The 17,878-nt window shown below is 42.9% G+C and overlaps 1 protein-coding gene across 4 annotated transcripts in view; it reads left to right on the top strand.

Annotated features, from left to right (window-relative positions):
- Positions 1 to 1,808: 1,808 nt before the first annotated feature.
- Positions 1,809 to 17,878, top strand: part of CLPTM1 (CLPTM1 regulator of GABA type A receptor forward trafficking) — a 1,743,979-nt gene continuing 1,727,909 nt past the window's right edge. The window contains exon 1 of one of the 4 annotated variants that reach the window (XM_044078057.1): positions 1,809 to 1,921. In XM_044078057.1, coding sequence (XP_043933992.1) covers positions 1,862 to 1,921 — 60 coding nt within the window. In that variant the 5' untranslated portion in view covers positions 1,809 to 1,861. Of the gene's footprint in view, positions 1,925 to 17,878 lie in introns of all 4 variants that reach the window. The other 3 variants (XM_044077978.1, XM_044078148.1, XM_044078232.1) reach the window with 3 other exon arrangements.

Raw genomic sequence — 17,878 nt, 5'->3', positions numbered from 1 at the left:
GAGTGATTTCCTCACCACTGTAGACACATGATGGTCAAAGGCTAGATTACTATTTATGTGTGTCCCAAAGTACCTGACTACTGTGTCAACTCTAAGGGGACTGTTGTCAATATGATAGTTACCAGGGATGGATGACTTCTTTTATTCCATGGCTCTGACACCAGTTGTCTGTCTGTGTCAGCCCCTCCTGGACAACATTTGTATCACTGTGAGATTCGATGACCAGCAAACTGACAAAAAGAAGCCCAATAAGAGCCAAACTTGTAAAATAACTAAAGCCAGGATAAACTGTAGAATAATGATGAAGCCATATGTATTATGGTGAAAGCACTAAGTTCTGTGGACTTTGGTGATTAAAGCAGAATTATTCTACAGTTTATCCTGGCTTTAGTTATTTTGAGATTTGATGACCGCTCCTAATTTGCAATCATCTGCAAATTTAGTCAGCCAGACACAACTAACATTGGCCTTGACTTCTGAGAAGTAAATGCCAAAAAGGAGCGGTCCAAGAACTGATCCCTGACGGACTCCAGCTGTGACTGGCCCCTTTGTAGAAGTGGACTCCCCAATTCTAACTTCCTGGGTCCTATGTGAACCAGTTGGCTATCCACCAGGTGACATATGGGTTTGTACCTAACCTCTTGAGTTTCCCAACAATGCCCGAGTGGGGTATTGTGTCAAATGCTTTGGCCAGGTCAATGTAGGCAATGTGAATGATTTTGGCGTCATCCATTGTTTTAGTGACCTTCTCAAAGAAATCCACCAGGTTGAGTAGGCATGATCTGACCTTGACAAAACCAAACTGGGTTCCGTTCAGTGTCTGGAGGTTTACTATATCTCTATTGATCATCTCCATGATAATTCTTTCCATGGCTTTACATACAAGACTAGTGAGACTTATGGGTCTGTAGATGGCCCACCTTTGTACAGAAGGATGACCGTTGCCTTTCTCCATTCATGAAGCACAAATCCTGTTTGGAGGTTACAGTGGAATAGTAATTCCTGTCTGGAATGTAGCTCTCTACCTTCCATCTCCAAAATAAGGGCCACTAGGCTAGCCTTCATAATGTGGAACACATACTCATACTAACACTTCAACCAGGAAGGTCATAGGATGGTTAAAGTATGCTGCTTTTACTTATAAAAAAATAACTCCCCTAAACCTTCCCTCAGGAAATATCATCAAATTTAACTCCCCTTACTATCACTAGGGAACAGGTCCTTGATGCTCTCTTTAAGACCAACACCGCATCAGTGGGACCAGACAATATCCCAGGATGCCTTCTAAATATCATGAAACACGATCTATCAGGTCCTCTGAGGAATGCCACTCGTAATGAGGTATACTTGAGTGGTATGATTTATCCTTGACATTTTAGGGCACAAAAAAATCCTAATATTCTCCAGCAGTTGCATAGAACAATTATGCAGTATTTGAATCTCCTTAATATGATAGGCATCACAGAAAAAAAATCCAAATCTATACAAGCGAATTTTTATTGGATATAAAATGTCGCCTGTCTTTTTAATTGCATATTTTCACAATGTTTTTTACTTCGGGCATCCGAAAAGGTGGCAACCCTATCAATAGTACAGGAGTAATACTTGGTAATACAAGATTAACGCCAGGAACTTCGGCATAACCGTAAGTTATTGTTTAACTTGCAAATTTAATTGTTTATTTTACTCCTCTCCGACAAAATGAACATACTCTTCCAGGTTAACAGGAAGAAACAGACGAGTACTCACAGCCCCTCCTTAAGAAAACTCAGTCTTAGAACTCACAATATCTACACGTGATAAAGCGTTTCTCTGACGTAGAGAGCCTCGCGATAAGTACCTGAATGACAGCGCAAGGAAGATGGCAGCGCAGGAGAGTGGAACAACTGGAGTACCAGCAGTAATAAACCGTCAGGAAGAGGTAGTAAGTATTATGGTTAGATGTTGGCCAGCAGTCATTTATGTTCTACTCACTTGTTACCGGAACACAAAACAGAAGTGAATGATATGTTGATGACACATGCTTAAAATCGTATTTTGTGAGTACATTGTCAGTCCAGACTCCAGGACAACGGTAGTGGCGAGTTTCACTGCCGTCTGACCCATGTCTTCAGGATTATGACATACTCTAGTACTTTTAGTTATGTGATTGGAGTTAGAGACATTGTCAAATATATTACAACCCACAATTTACAGTTTCCTAGAATGCAGTGAATACTGACTCATCTGATTGGTGGTACATTGTGAGTTTGGGGTTAAGAGAGATTCTAGGCTGTGATTATTATGACGTTTCTCTGTGAACAGTAATCAGATTATGGAATAGTGTGATACTTGTATAGTGAGCGGTGAAGTGCTCAAAGTGTAAGTGTGTGTGGCAGGTTTCTTGATTTTTTTCAGTAGTGTGACATGTTTTGAAAGGGCTAATTGTAGACATACCTTTCAGTACCTGACCTTTACCAGTCATAACGGTGATCTTCTAAAATTATGCTGAGTATGAATTCATCTAGAATTGACTAGCAGTAAGTTTATTTTAGTATACCCGTATTTTTAGCAACAGTGAACCGTTGTGTAAAGAAAGTAGTGATAATGATTTTATACTTTTTAAGTATTCCTAAATTACTCGTGTGAATCAACTGTAGGCTGGTTAGTTTACTATACACATATTTTCTGCTTTTTTCTTAGAGGTTCCGAATTGCCTTGGGAAGTTTCCTCGCCATCACCCCGTATTCCTTTTACTTCTGCCACTAATTCTTTTAGCCCCCCCCCCCTTCCTTAATTATGTTTCTATTCTTAGTTCCATTACCTGCTCCTTAACATCTGTCCTTTGTCATGTGTTAGGATCCTGTTAAAAAAAAAAAAACTGTGCACCAAGATGCAAACGTTAGCAGGTATAAGGTGGTATGATGACGCGTCATCATTTACAACCCCCCTAGTCATTTGGTATAAGCAGAGCGTGATGCAGTACAATATGTTTACACTTGATGAATATCAGTGTGTATATAAATAGTCTACAAGTTACATAAGGCAGTGTTGAGCAGCACAGTAGGCAGCCCTTTAACTTGGAGTTGCATACCAAAATATTCCACAAATCTTGCTACTTTTGCATATTAATAATATTGTTAAGCCAAGTGTGTTGTACTGTTGACCTGTGACTACCCTGTGCAGCTAAAACGCTCATTTTTTCAGCTTCCATTAATTTATACTTAAAAAAAATGCTGTGGGAACATATGTAGTATGGGCAGATTCCACCCCCCATTCCCCTACCTGATTTTAGGACAGTATAAAGTTGTTTGGCTGTGGCTTACTGAGCAAGTGGTGGCTTCATTTTAGATGCATGTCTCTGATTAAACTCAGCATTCTGCTTATTAGACTGAGGTATAGAGTATAATACTTAATGGGTTCATGGAAGATTACTAGGCTAATGGCCGTAGAGCCCTTACAAGCCTAGCCATACTTATCCCAAGTTGCCCCAATTGTTAGTAGTTAGGTGAGTGAAGTTTGCAGAGGTAAGGGTCTGTGGTAGTTGATGATGACTTCCTCTGTCCAGGAGGGACATGGGTGCCACCTCAGGAATGAATCAGTGGTCACCCATCCATTTATCTAGGTTGAGTTTGAAGAGGGTCAGGGAGGGGCTGTGATTCACATGAACTGGAAACTTGTTCCGAAACTTGTTCCAAAGTGGCAGTCTCTGGAAGATATCTCTAGCTCTCCAGCATGACCTGTTCATGTCAGATCCCTGGAGCGAGTGATTGTTGTGCAATTTGATTTACCAATGTGTAATATTTCCTTCAGGGCTGGGTCAGAGACTGCCCTGTAATAAGCACAGTTCACCCCTTAGCAACCTGTAGGAGACAATACAGTGACATGGTTTTCAGTCCTTCTGTACAAGACTTGTTTTGTGTAACCTGTAATTTCTCGGTGAGAAACCTCTGTGGGCTGTCCAATTGTTGTAGGTGTCTGGTGAGGTACATGCAAAGGGAAGCACTGTGCTCCATAATTGGTCTGATGAGGGCCGAGTATAATGGAATTATAACACCTTAGATCTAGATATGATGCCATTACCCACACAGGATTTCCTTACTACTCGGTATATGGTGGTCAAAGTTCAGGTTGCTGTCAACCTGAGTACCCAGATTACATAACACTGGGTTTACACATAGGGGGTTGCTATGTGTAATGTAATTAGCAGGGATGTTAGCTTTCCCAAAGGGAATGATAATGCATTTTTTTTTTTGCTTTTAGCTTTAATCTGTTGTTTTGCCATGATTCATTGTCTGTGTTAACCATGTCTGCAGTATATTAACATCATTGGAGGACTCTGTGATTGCTACAAATTTGCAGTCATCAGCAAACTTAGTCAGCCACAGGCCATCCAAGTTTGCCTGGACATCTGAGAAATAAATTCCAAACAGTAAGGGGCCCACCACAGAAACCTATGGTTCGCCGCTGATGACTGATCTTTTGCTAGAGGTGAAGTCACCCCTTTGTACAGTATGTGTCCTGTCGGTGAGCCAGTTGGCTGTCCATTTGGTAATGTAGGGGTTACTTCCCAGTTGGGAGATTTTTGTGTTGGATCTGAGTGAGGGATCGTGTCACATGCCTTGTCTAGGTCAAGACGGGCAATATGCACTGTCTTTCCCTCATCCAGGGGCTTGGTGATTTTCTCGAAGTCAGTCATGTTTAACAGGCATGATCTACCTTTAATGAATCTGAACTGGGTTGGGTCCAGAGTTTGGAGATTACCGAAGTCCTTGTTAATAAGGTCCATAAAGATTCTTTCCATGGCCTTGCAGATGAGGCTAGTCAAGCTGATGGGCCTATAATTCCCATGCTCAGTTGATGCCCCCCGTTTTTGTAGCGAGATTACTGTTGCTTTCCACCATTCTGCTGGAAATAGCCAGTTTGCAGGCTTTGGTTAAAAAGAGCTACATGTGGGCCTGCTAGGTCATGCTTTAAGTTGTTCAAAAGGCAACCTGGGATGTTGTCTGGCCCCATATTGATGCTATGTTTTCTGCCTTGGAGAGTGCAGAAATGACCACCTCTCTTGGGATGACTGGAGGGGACAGGGGGTGAAGTTGGCTCCAAATATTTTGGTTGCTTGGTGACACTGTGACTCAGAATTAAAAATAAAAACTGCAAACTCCTTTTCCAAATTAGAACAGTTAAAGTTGATATTCTTAATATTTTGGGTGATTTGGCTTTTAAAAATCTAGGGATGGTAAAAATCAGTGTAAAAGCGAACACTGAATATGATCATGAACACACTGAGATATCTCGGGTAATGTGAAGAGCCATTCAGTGATGTGCTTTCTAGCTCTGCTGACTTGTTTGCATATTTAGGATACTTGCTAGGAGAATATTGTATATAGATAAAACCTGATCCTGTGTCAGTTATGTGTTCCAAGGACACTACGTCTAGATTTCAGAGGTAAAATAAGTAGAGCAGGACCTAAAGTGAATGGAAAGTGCAAGTGGCATTAAGAGACAATAAAATGCATACATAGTATGACCACTCTTGTGAATAAAGATGTGATTCATGTTTATATTTATCTACAAGCTCTAAATAGAGTTATCCATTGTTTTCAGTTGAGGAAGGAGTCCCAAGAATGGCAAATGCTATTTTCAGTGCTAGATGCAGAACAGGGCTTTTGACAGTTAAACCTAGAGAAAGCAAGTTCCAAACTCTTTACATTTAATAAGCCAGTAAGAAGGGAAGATGTGTATCTAGTATTTCCTTAGCACCAGAGGTATTCCACAAAGCTGTTGTGCAAGTAATGGAATGCTTGGAAAGTGGTATTGTGTAGTCAGACACACAAATGGCATGTCTGAAGGCCAGTTTGCCTTCTAAATAGATTTGAGCATCATATTTTCAAGTTAAAGAAGTGATAAGTTTAAAGTATACTGCATCATATTCTATTATAAGAGAAGATGAAACCTGATGTAGAAAAATTCATAGCAGTGGTACAAATGAAGCCTGTGGGCAAGTATGCATTATGAAGGTTTTTGTAAGTGGTGTACTGTGTTTTGTATCTAAAATATGTGGCATAGCTTTCTGTTAAGAGATTTGTTAGTGCAAACTGCAGCTTCGCAGTAGATGTTTGCACAGGAGTTTGAAATATTCATGGAACTGCTTATAGGTGCCCCAATTTTGAGCTACTGTGATGTCACTAAGCCCGTTATGTTGCAAGCAGATGCAACACAGAATGGAGTAAGGTTAGTAACAACCCCTTTATCTTTGACTCAAGAATGCTTACTGTAGCTCAGAAGAGATGCTAATATTGAAAAGGTGCTGTTAACAATAGTATATGAATGTGAGACACTCAAGTATGTGCACTTTCAGGATCACAGAAGAAAATGGTTAATAGAAGAAAAAAATGTGTGGGCAATGTTGTTGTTGCCAGTGGCCAGAGAAATAAAAATCAGTGAATTTCAGAGTTGCTTACTTAGAAAATGCAGTTGCTGAAGCACACTACAGTAGCTGGTCTGATATTACTTTTGTGGAAAATTAATTGTGTCTATGGATTTTTACTTAAAAGAAAACTCCACTTTAGAAGTCAAAAACATGATGTTTTCTGAGCTATTTTAATGCCTCAAAATCACTCCATGCTTCTACAATTTTAATGTTTCCCTCAAAATGGCGGATAATAGGGCCTACCTTGGTAACATGATCTTGTTTTCCTGCTTTCATTCGTTCTTCCCAGAATACATTTCAAGTCCTCTTTATATAAGTCATGCTAGACATAAGGAAGTGGTGGTGTTTTCTCATGCCATTAAGATAGAATAGCAGGGATGTGAAACACTGTTGTCTACCACAGTATATGTTGTAAATCTTTGTTCATTCATTACAGATATCTGTTCTGTCTTCGGAACCGATACGGCTGTTTCCCAGTTCGCGAAAAAGCCAAAAAGTCTCCGCTAAGAACCTACCCACAATGCCCCTCTCCTAGATACTCCAGATCTTGTTTGCCGCGTTCCTAGTCAGACGTGTTAGCTGTCTCTTTCAAAGCTAAGTAGTAAATTGTTGACTTTATGACCGTTTTTCTTCTAAATTACTACATTTTTAGTCAAGTTAGCCTTTTCTCACTGTCACCTATAATCTAGGCCCATTTCTACCCTTTTCTTTGGTAATTTAATTTTTTACCCTTTTTGTTACTGTCCCTCTCTCCTGCCTTTGACAGGCCTTCCTTTTTTACTAGTGGTATTCCTCAACATAACATCACTGGTATTTTCTTCCTTATTTTTTCTATAACATTGTTTCTTTACCATGCTAGACAAAAAGCTAAGTTGAGTTTTAAACAGTGTGACAAGTGTGGACATAAGATGCCTAAGTCAGATAAACATGTTCGTTGGGTCTACTGTTTGGGCGTGGATCATATTAAAGCTGATTGTGACATTTGTGCTAGTTTTAGTAATCAGACACTAGCAGAACGTAAGAATAAACTTATTTTAAAAGGTTTACTCAAGACTCCTTTCTTGGAGGCAGTATCTGGGTCGGAGGTCTCACCCCCTCCTAAGACCAAAAAATATAAGGAAAAATGGAGTCACTCAGTTCCTGCATCTCCGTCTGTTACTGAACAGAGTCGGCTCCATGCTTCGCCGGCGCCCTTGGCGCAGACCTCTTCGGCAGCAGTATCTGTGTCCTCTCCCTTGGTATTAACTCCTGTTTCAGTTCCAACCACGACACCACTGACTTCAGAGCCAATGTGGGAAACCAGGACGGCACTGATGACTGTACATGCTTTAGCACCATCCCTGGCCACTGTGCCAACAGTTTCTTTGGCTCCATTAGCTCCAGAATTCGAATACCTGCCAAGGACAAAATATTCTCCAACTTACGACCCTTTCTTGGGGCAGAGGCTTAACCCCTTTCTAGAAAGACCTGATTTCCCCTTCAGCAGCCTCCTTTAGATCCACTAGGAGTTTTTCTGAACTAGACCTAGTGCGGGTTGTGGACCAGCTTCTGGCAGCTAGGGGGATTGCCCATTCCAGCTAGACCTTCCGTCCCTCCTGGCTCGGAATCTTTTACCTCATCTTCCCCTGCTTATCCTCCTCCAGCATCCACCCTGTTCCCGGTACCTATATCCACTTTGGTACATATTGTCACGGCTCCGACAGCAGTGTCTCCCCTCTCGGCACCGACCACCCTTGCTACATTGGCTACGATGGAGCCGATGCTTTCGTAGAGCGGTGCTTGGACCGTCTGTACCTTGGTACCTAATCCGGCACCTTTTTTCTCGCTGGCACCGTCTATGTTCACGGTTCCGACCGCTTCCAGTTCTCTCGGAACCCCACAACTGGAGGTGGGCTCGAGTGGGCCTGCTGTACAGGTGGTGGAAAGGGTCCTTCATTCCGAAGACTCCCAACCAGACCTAGGACACCAGCATCAGAAACCTCCCTTAGCATGCACCTCTCCCAATCGGCATGGGAGTCACAAGAACCCCCTGTGAAGAGAACCCCTTTTCCGGAGTCCTCCTCAGAAGATCCCACTGGAGAGCCACCCCGGAAGAAACGGTGCAAGCGGAAGCACCTTGACTCCCCGGAGGAATCTATTGCAGAAGACACTGATTGTGGTGAGGGGGAAGGCTCCCACCTTCTCCCCCAGATGACGTTTCATTCGGAGACATTCTCGAAATCCTCAAACAGTGGGGGGGAATGGAAGTCCTCTAACACTTCTTCTGAGGAATCGGTGTTTCTGCAGGCCTTCCATGCCTGGCCATCTACTTCCTGGGTGACCCCACCAGCAGCTGATCTTGTTAAACTAAATGTGCAGTGTGCCTGGAAGGCCCTGGACAATGTAGAACCTGTCCCCCGGAGGCCGGACAAAATTTTATCTACACCTGAAGACCAGCCCCACTGGTCCAAGCAGCTGATAGTTGATTCTATGGTCGTGGCAGTGGCCAACAAGAGGGACCTGGCAGAAGATAGTTCCACTGTCCATCCTCCAAACAGGGAGTCCTGGACCATGGACAGACTAAGAAAGTGGAACTATGCTTCAGTGACCTTTGCAATTCGGTCGCTGAATTATCTGGCACCCTTTACTCACCTCCAAAGAGACAATTTCTGAAATGTCTTCCTCTTTGGTGGGGGTACTGCCTGATGAGGTGTGTGACACTGTCGCCTTACAGCTAGCTACCCTTGAATCCATCTCTAACTCCTGGATGTGTTTGATATCTCACACCACTGAGGGGGCAGCTTGAGCTGCCGCATCTGGTGTTGTCATGAGACGTAATGCTTGTATGCGGTTGTGTGACTTCGCAGACCCCTTTAAATCTTCCTTCATCAATGCACCTGTGGACGAATCTGCACTTTTGGACCCAAGGTATGAGACACATATTGAGAAAGTCGGGAAGACCTTGTCTACTGTGGGCATACACTTTTCCAACCTCCAGAGGCCCTACTCCAGGAACCAGAAGGGAAGAAAGATATGGTTCAAGAAATCCCAAGGATCCTTTTGTGACACTCGTGGTGAACAATCCCGCTGGGGCGGCGAGGGCAACTCTTATGGAAGACTCCCCTTTCGGGGTAGAGGGGGTCCACGTAAACAGGGAGCCAGAGATTCTTTCTCCGGCAGACCCTACCAGCACTCCTGAGCAGAGGCCTTATTGCTTTCCTCTGGGAGCAGTTGGGGGTCGTTTTTCTGTACATCTACCAGCCTTGCATCTTATTACTGCTGATGTTTGGGTGTAGAGAATAATATCCAGAAGCTACCAAATACCATTCGACTTGACTCCCAGACCCATCAAACGAATCCCCGCTGTACCACCCAGTCAGAGGGAATTAGCAGCCTTAGCAATAGCAAAACTGCTAAGAAAAAGTCATCCAACCAGTTCCACCAGAACAGACAGGATTTGGGTTTTACTCGAGGTTCTTTTTAGTGCCAGAAAAGACGGGGGACTGGAGACCAATCCTAGATCTCGGTCTACTGAACAAATTTATTAAACCTCAAAAATTCCGGATGGTCACAGTACAGTCCATTCTTCCCTTCCTAGGGAGGGACAATTGGATGTGCTCTATAGACCTACAGGATGCGCTCTATAGACCTACAGGATGCGTACTACCACATAAAGATGGATCACCACTCCCGGAGGTTTCTCCGCTTCCGGCTGGGAGCCAATCACTACCAGTTCAGGGCATTGCCATTTGGTCTCTCGACAGCCCCCAGAGTGTTCACTAAATGTATGGCAGTTGTGGTAGTCCATCTTCGACTACAAGCATTCCAGGTGTTTCCCTGTCTAGATGACTGGCTCCTTACCGCTCCGACCAGGAATCTACTAGTCCACAGCCTCTCTTATGGGTCTTGCTCTTCACTTGGATTACAATCAACAAAGACAAATCTCAGATGTCCCCAATAAAGACGCTTGAATTTATTGGAGCAATCTTCGACAGGACATCCTGTCAAGCCCCCCCCCCCCAACAGGCTTTTGAAAATAAGACACCAAATTCAAGACCTTCTTCCTCACACGTTTGTACGTCAACTCTTGGGCTCCATGGCAGCTGCCATTACTTTAGTACCACTGGCGAGACTGCACATGAGAATCCTGCAGTGGTTCCTTTTTTGCACAATGGTCGTTAACCTACCCACTCAACCACATGATACGCTTTACAAACCATTGCAAGGAAGAAATGCTATGGTGAATGGAGCCACAAAAGAATCTTTGGTGTTGACTGTTCTGTCTTCCCCAACCCATGACCACGGTGACCATGGACACTTCACTGTTAGGGTGGGGTGGGGGGGGCATTTTTAGGGAAAGACTGTCCAAGGTACCTGGACCCCCATCAAGGCCAACTTGCACATAAATGTCCTGGAACTGAGGGCAGTTGTCTTAGTGTTGCAAGTGTTCCATGCATCCTTAACCTCGGGGACCATTGCAATTCAGTCAGACATGTCAGTCGTCTGGTATAACAACAAGCAAGGCGGAACCAGATCTTGCCTCCCGTGTTGGGAAGCCATGTGGATTTGGCACCGGGCGATAGCTTCCAATCACTTTCCTATAGCAACGCACATTCCCGGGAGTTCCAACCTTATTGGGGACAATCTGAGCAGGAACATCCTGATGCCTCATGAGTGGTCCCTCAACTCTGTAATAGCAGATCGGATCTTCCAACATTGGGGCAAGCCTTGCTGCGACCTGTTTGCTTCCCCCTGAACTACAAATGCAGGAGCCATTTTGCCTTGACCCCCCCCTCAGGGGGAACCACCGAGGGATGTTCTAATGCACGATTGGCTCCCGGATCTTCTGTATGCCTTTTTCCCCCCATTCCAAAATTTCTCCAGAAAGCTCAGAGGTTGAAAAGCAAAGTGATCCTCATTGATCCCTACTGGCCATGTTAAGTCTGATTCCCGTTTCTATGGCCTCTGATTCACAGCCTGTGGATCCTGGATCATTCCCAGGACCTATTATCCCATCCTCTGGGATCGATTCATCCGAACTTGCACAGTCTCAAGCTCACAGCTTGGTTCCTCCACTTCCAATGATTGCCAGGCTGCCTCACATCCCATCTCCTGTTCATGAAATTCTTCTGGCCTCACACAAACCTTCCACTCGAAAGGTTTATTCTAGTAAATGGACTAGGTTCTCTATTTGGGCCAAAGACCAGAACTTAGACCCTTTCTCTATGCCTATTCAGAATATTCTACAATACCCGACTACTCTTTTTACATGCAGGAGCCTCAGCTTAAACGATCACTGTACATTTAGCAGCTATCGCCAATTTTCATAATGGTCTTGATAATTCTTCAATTATGTCACACCGCCTATGCAAGACCTTTCTGAAGGGAGTATTACATGTTAAACCTCCGGTCAAGCCTCCCTTAGAACCCTGGGATTTGACTCCGGTGCTTCAGTCTCTCACAGGCTCTCCCTTCGAGCCCTTTGTTTCATGTGATTTGAAATTTTTGTCATGGAAAACAATACTTTTAGTAGCACTCACCTCCGCGAGAAGAGTATCTGAGCTGCAAGCCTTGAGTGTCAAGAGTCCTTACTTGATCTTCCACACAGATAGGGTGTCCCTTCGTACTGACCCTTCTTTCTTGCCCAAGGTCATTTGTGGCTTTTCCATTAACCAATCTATTGACCTGTCTGTTTTCTTCCCAAGGCATTCTAAAAGAGGGGAGTACCTTTTGCATGCCCTTGATGTGCACCGGCAGCTTCGTTGTTATTTGGACAGGACTAAATCTTTCAGGAAAATAGACCAGTTGTTTGTGGCCTTTGCAGGACCCAGATTGGGTAACCCTATTTCCAGAGTGACACTCATCTTGGCTTAGAAATGTCATTACTTTTATCTACCAACAGAATAAGCTGCTCTTACCTTTCAAAATAAAGGCTCTTTTTCTACCAGATCTATGGGCATTTCTGTAGCTTTTCATTCCAGAACCTCTATGGATGATATATGCGCAGCAGCCACTTGAGCAGATACCTTCATATCTCATTACAAATTGGATTTGGCCTCCAGGAGACGAGCATCTGTTGGTTCTATGGGGCTCAGGAATATCCTTCCTTAGGGCCACCCAGGGCTCAAGTAGCAAGGGGCTGGGGACTCTGTTCTATCTGCAATGAATGAACAAAGATTTACATCAGATAAAGAAGTTACTACCATAACATTCCATCTGTGTTGTAGATCTTTGTTCTGCTGCCCTCCTTCCCCCTGCCTGGATTCCTGGTGAACTTTAGGAACTTCTGGTTAGGGTGTTTCCTCAGACAGAGCCTCTTACTATTTTTACTATTACTACATCTTTTATCTAGGGTGGGCAAACTCTGTCTGGAGTAACTAGGAGAGGGACAATGTGGGTAGGTTCTTAGCTGAGAGTTTTTGGCTTGCACGAGCTGGGAAACTGCCGTATCGGTTCTGAGGACAGAACCAAGGTCCTGTCTGTAACGAATGAACAAAGATCTACAACACAGATGGAACGTTATGGTAAGACATAACTTCTTTATCTGTAACAGAGCTACTTTTATGTTTCCCTGAGCCTCATTTATGTGTCTGTCAGAGCTTGTTCTATGCTATAATTAGCTGTTAGCTACTTCCAGCAAAAGAGAGTAGGTAAATATCAGGCTTTTATAAAGGGATTCTTTTGTATTTCTAAAAGAATTGACAAACCTTCCCCCACACTGTCATGCTGAGGTGTGAAAACTCTCACTGCAGTAAAGGATCTTAGCTGTACGTTTACAGGGGACAAGTAGTAGGACTCCAAACTAAGTTTTCCTGCTACTTCCCAATGCCTTCATGAAAGAAAAACAAACTTCCCACTGAATGATGCAGCATTAAAATGTGCTTTACTAGTTCCTTAATTATTTCTGTCATGTTCATTCCCCCCCTTTTTTTTTTCTGTTTCATATTTATTTATACTTTGATAACCAGGAAAGTGAACTGGTCCTAGGGACCTTTGCAGCCGTAACTCGGACTGCATTGGCAAAGGTAATAAAAAGTAATAAATGCACTTAGCAATACAAAAAAAAAATACTGACATAGACATTGACAAAGATTGCGTGTACAACACATAGTGTGTGATAGTGAATAAGTAAAACACTAAGCAACATTTGCTATAATGTATACATTAATAATACTTAACTCTACAATGATAACTTTAATATATAACGAATTGCATGCACCCATATTGCGCACGCACTGTTATACTAATATATATATTACACACCACACACACACACACACACACACACACTTGTGTAGAGTGTGTATGTATAATGGAAAGCTAGATTATATGCCTGTGTGTGTGCTTCATGTCCCTTAAAGAAAAGTCAAAATGGAAACTTTGTATAACTGTTTACACCACATAATCATGCACGCACACACAGATACGTACATGTATGTATATATATATGTGTGTGTGTGTGTGTATATGTATGTATGTGTGTGTGTATATATATATATATATATATATATATATATATATATACGTGTGTGTATGTATATGTGTGTAATAATGTGTGTATGTATGTATGTATATATACGTGTGTGTATGTATATGTGTGTAATAATGTGTGTATGTATGTATGTATATATATATATATGTATGTGTGTATGTGTATATATATATATAGATATATATAGATATATATATAGAGAGAGAGAGAGATAGAGATAGAGATATAGAGAGAGATAGAGATATATATGTATGTGTATGTATACATATATATATGTATGTATGTGTGTGTGTATATATATATATATATATATATATATATATATATATATATAATCATCATCTTCTTTCGGCTATTCCCATTAGGGGTTGCCACAGCGGATCACCTGTTTCCATTTCTTCCTGTTCTCTGCATCTTGTTCTGTCACACCAACCACCTGCATGTCCTCTCTCACCACGTCCATAAACCTTATCTTAGGCCTTCCTCTTTTCCTGTTACCTGGTAGCTTCATCCTTAGCATCTTTTTCCCAATATACTCCCCATCCCTTCTCAGCACATGTCCAAACCAACGTAATCTTGCCTCTCTGGCTTTGTCTCCAAACCTTCCAACCTGGGCTGACCCTCTAATATACTTATTCCTAATCCTGTCCACCCTCGTCACACCCAGTGCAAATCTTAACATCTTTAACTCTGCCACATCCAGCTCAACCCCCTGCCTTTTTGTCAATGCCACTGTCTCCAACCCATATAACGTAGCTGGTCTCACTACCCTCTTCTAGACCTTCTCTTTCACTCTTACAGGTGCTCGTCTGTCACAAATCACTCCTGACACTCTTCTCCACCCACTCCATCCTGCCTGTACTCTCTTCCACACTCGCCCACCGTTACTCTGAACTATTGACCCCAAGTAAAACTCATCCACCTTCGCCACCTCTACTCCTTGCATCCTCACCATTCCTCTCTCCTCCCTCTCATTCACACACATATATTCTGTCTTAGTCCTGCTGACCTTCATTACTCTTCTCTCTAGAGCATATCTCCATCTCTTCAGGGTCTCCTCCACCTGTTCCCTACTCTCACTACAGATCACAATGTCATCTGCAAGCATCATAGTCCATAGGGACTCCTGTCTGATCTCGTCTGTCAACCTGTCCATCACCATTGCAAATAAGAAAGGGCTCAGAGCTGATCCTTGATGTAACCCCACCTCCACCTTAAACGCATCCGTCACTCCCACCGCAGACCTCACCACTGTCACACTACCCTCGTACATATCCTGTACCACTCTTACATACTTCTCTGACACTCCTGACTTCCTCATACAATACCACAACTCCTCTCTAGGCACCCTGTCTTATGCTTTCTCCAAGTCTACAAAAACACAATACAGCTCCTTCTGACATTCTCTGTACTTCTCCATCAACACTCGGAGCAAACATCGCATCTGTAGTGCTCTTTCCCGGCATGAAACCATACTGCTGTTCACTAATCATCACATCCCTTCTTAACCTAGCTTCCACTACTCTTTCCCATAACTTCATGCTGTGACTGATCAATTTAATCCCTCTGTAGTTACTACAGCTCTGCACATCACCCTTATTCTTAAAAATCGGTACCAAAACACTTTTTCTCCATTCCTCAGGCATCCTCTCACTTTCCAAGATTTCATTAAACAATCTGGTTAAAAACTCCACTGCCATTTCACCTAAACACCTCCATGCTTCCACAGGTATGTCATGGATTCCTGTTACAAGAACAAATGTTCACTACTTCGAACTAGTAATAGGAAGCCTCACTTCTGCGAAAGTTCACTTTAACGTAGGTGAACTTTTGCGTAAGTGCACTTCACCGAAAACAGCGCAGCACAGTGGAGAACATAAAAAGCAAGCTATGTCCTCCACTATGGTGCGATAGTCACTGACCTTAGGGTTAGGGTAAGGGGATAGTTATTAAAGCTATCCCCTTGCCCTAAACCTAAGGTTCGTGACTATCGCACCATAGTGGAGGACATTGCTATGTCCTTCACTGCGCTGCAGTCGTCACTGACCTTAGGGTTAGGGCATGGTCATGGTAAGGGGATAGCCCGTGCCCTAACACTAAGGTCCATGAGTACTGCACAGAAGTTCAGTACAACACCCATTCATTGTACTGAACTTCACGTAAGTGCACTTTCGCTGCAATGAGCATTCCATGCACTATTTCGAATTGGTGAAAATTCGATCTAGTGTATGGAACCCGTGTGTGTGTGTGTGTGTGTTAAATAAATATAAATATATATATATATATATATATATATATACACACACACACACACACACACACATACATATATATATAACACACCCACATATGTAGAAAAAGTATTTAAGCACAAGTCTTGCACATTTGTAAGCAGTTCTGATGAAGTTCTTTATACCAATAAAAGGACGAAAGCGCTAAGCTACAGTTCAGAGTCGTGTGATATTTCTTCCTATCCACAGAAGTTTTTTATTTTTCATATATTTATGAAAAATAAAAAACTTCTGTTGATAGGAAGAAAAATCACACGACTCTGAACTGTAGCACGCTTTATTGGTATAAAGAACTTCATCAGAACTGCTTACAAATGTGCAAGACTTGTGCTTAAATACTTTTTCTACATATGTGGGTGTGTTATATATATATATATATGTATGTGTGTGTATATATATATATATATATATATATGTATTATTTACAGTCCATAGGTGATTCGATAGTGAGGAACACTGATGTCCTCCTCACTAGGTTGAATAAGGAGAAAGTGACAGCTGCCTGTCAGGTGACAGGATCCACCACATAACGCATGCACTCAGGTCCTTCAACAGGTAAAAATATGACTCTTGTCATTGTACATGTGGGTGTGTGAATGACCTGAGACGTACCTCCATGGACTTACTGAATAGAGACATGGCTCTCTGATTTATGTATCCCAGGCTGGTATGAACCTAGCCCTGAGCAGCATCCTACCATCACCCAGAATGATACCACAGTACAAGCAGAAAATGATTGATTTCAACAGTTGGCTAAGTTTCTTGTGTCAGAAGGATCCAGTATCTGTCTGCCTGGGATGACGTGCTTGACAGACCTCGATGCTTTGCCAGAGATAACCTGCATCCGTCACCCCTGGGCTTCTGGATACTGGCCAAGGCTCTTGCCACCCCTATACTGCCTTTTTAAGCGGTGTTCCTAAGACCAAATTACCACTGTAACAGCTTCTAACAAGTGCAATCTGAGGGTCATGTTGCTGCACGCTAGAAGTCTGAATCTCAAAATGCAGTCGCTCGAGGCACTCATTAAAATGGAGAACATCGACATTTGTGCTGTAACAGAGACCTGGTTCAAGGCAGCAGAAAGCACCCCTGCACTCCAGGCTATAACTCATTCCATACCTTTTTGTCCACAGAACTTGACCAAAGCTCCAAAGCTGGTGGTGTTTCCATATTCATAAAGGATGTGCACACCTCCAGACTGGTAGCCCAACATAACACATCAGAGATACTTCAGGTGCAGCTAACATTGGGTAAGACAACGATTCAGGTCATAGCCTGCTATAGGTCCCCAATCATGTCCCAAGACTCGCACTCAATGTTCCTAAGCACCCTGGAGAATGATTAGGGTTCAACCTAACGCTCTCTTACTAGGCAACTTCATGTACCCCTCCATTAACTGGGTAAACTACTCATGTACCGGTACACTTGCCCAACGTTTCCTGGAGTTCATTAATTCCAATGCTCTGGACCAGCTCGTTCTTACCCCCACTAGAGGTAGCAATATCCTTGACTTTGTCATAACTAACATGGGCGACCGTTGCTCTACACCAGTAGTGAGGTTCTCCCTGGTTGGATTATACCACAAACTAATCACCTTGGAAATCCCCCCCCCCCCAGCAAAGGTAACCACCATGAAAAACTTCTCCAAAGCTAACTTTGGGCTCCTAAAAACAGAGGTGGCTAACTTCACGGCACCCATGCAAA

The sequence above is a fragment of the Protopterus annectens genome, chromosome 1.part0 (assembly GCF_019279795.1).
Source record: "Protopterus annectens isolate FY-2018-M chromosome 1.part0, PAN1.0, whole genome shotgun sequence".
Taxonomy (NCBI): domain Eukaryota; kingdom Metazoa; phylum Chordata; order Ceratodontiformes; family Protopteridae; genus Protopterus; species Protopterus annectens.
The sequence above is the reverse complement of the archived record's forward strand: the minus strand, read 5'-3'. Positions and strand labels throughout refer to the sequence as shown.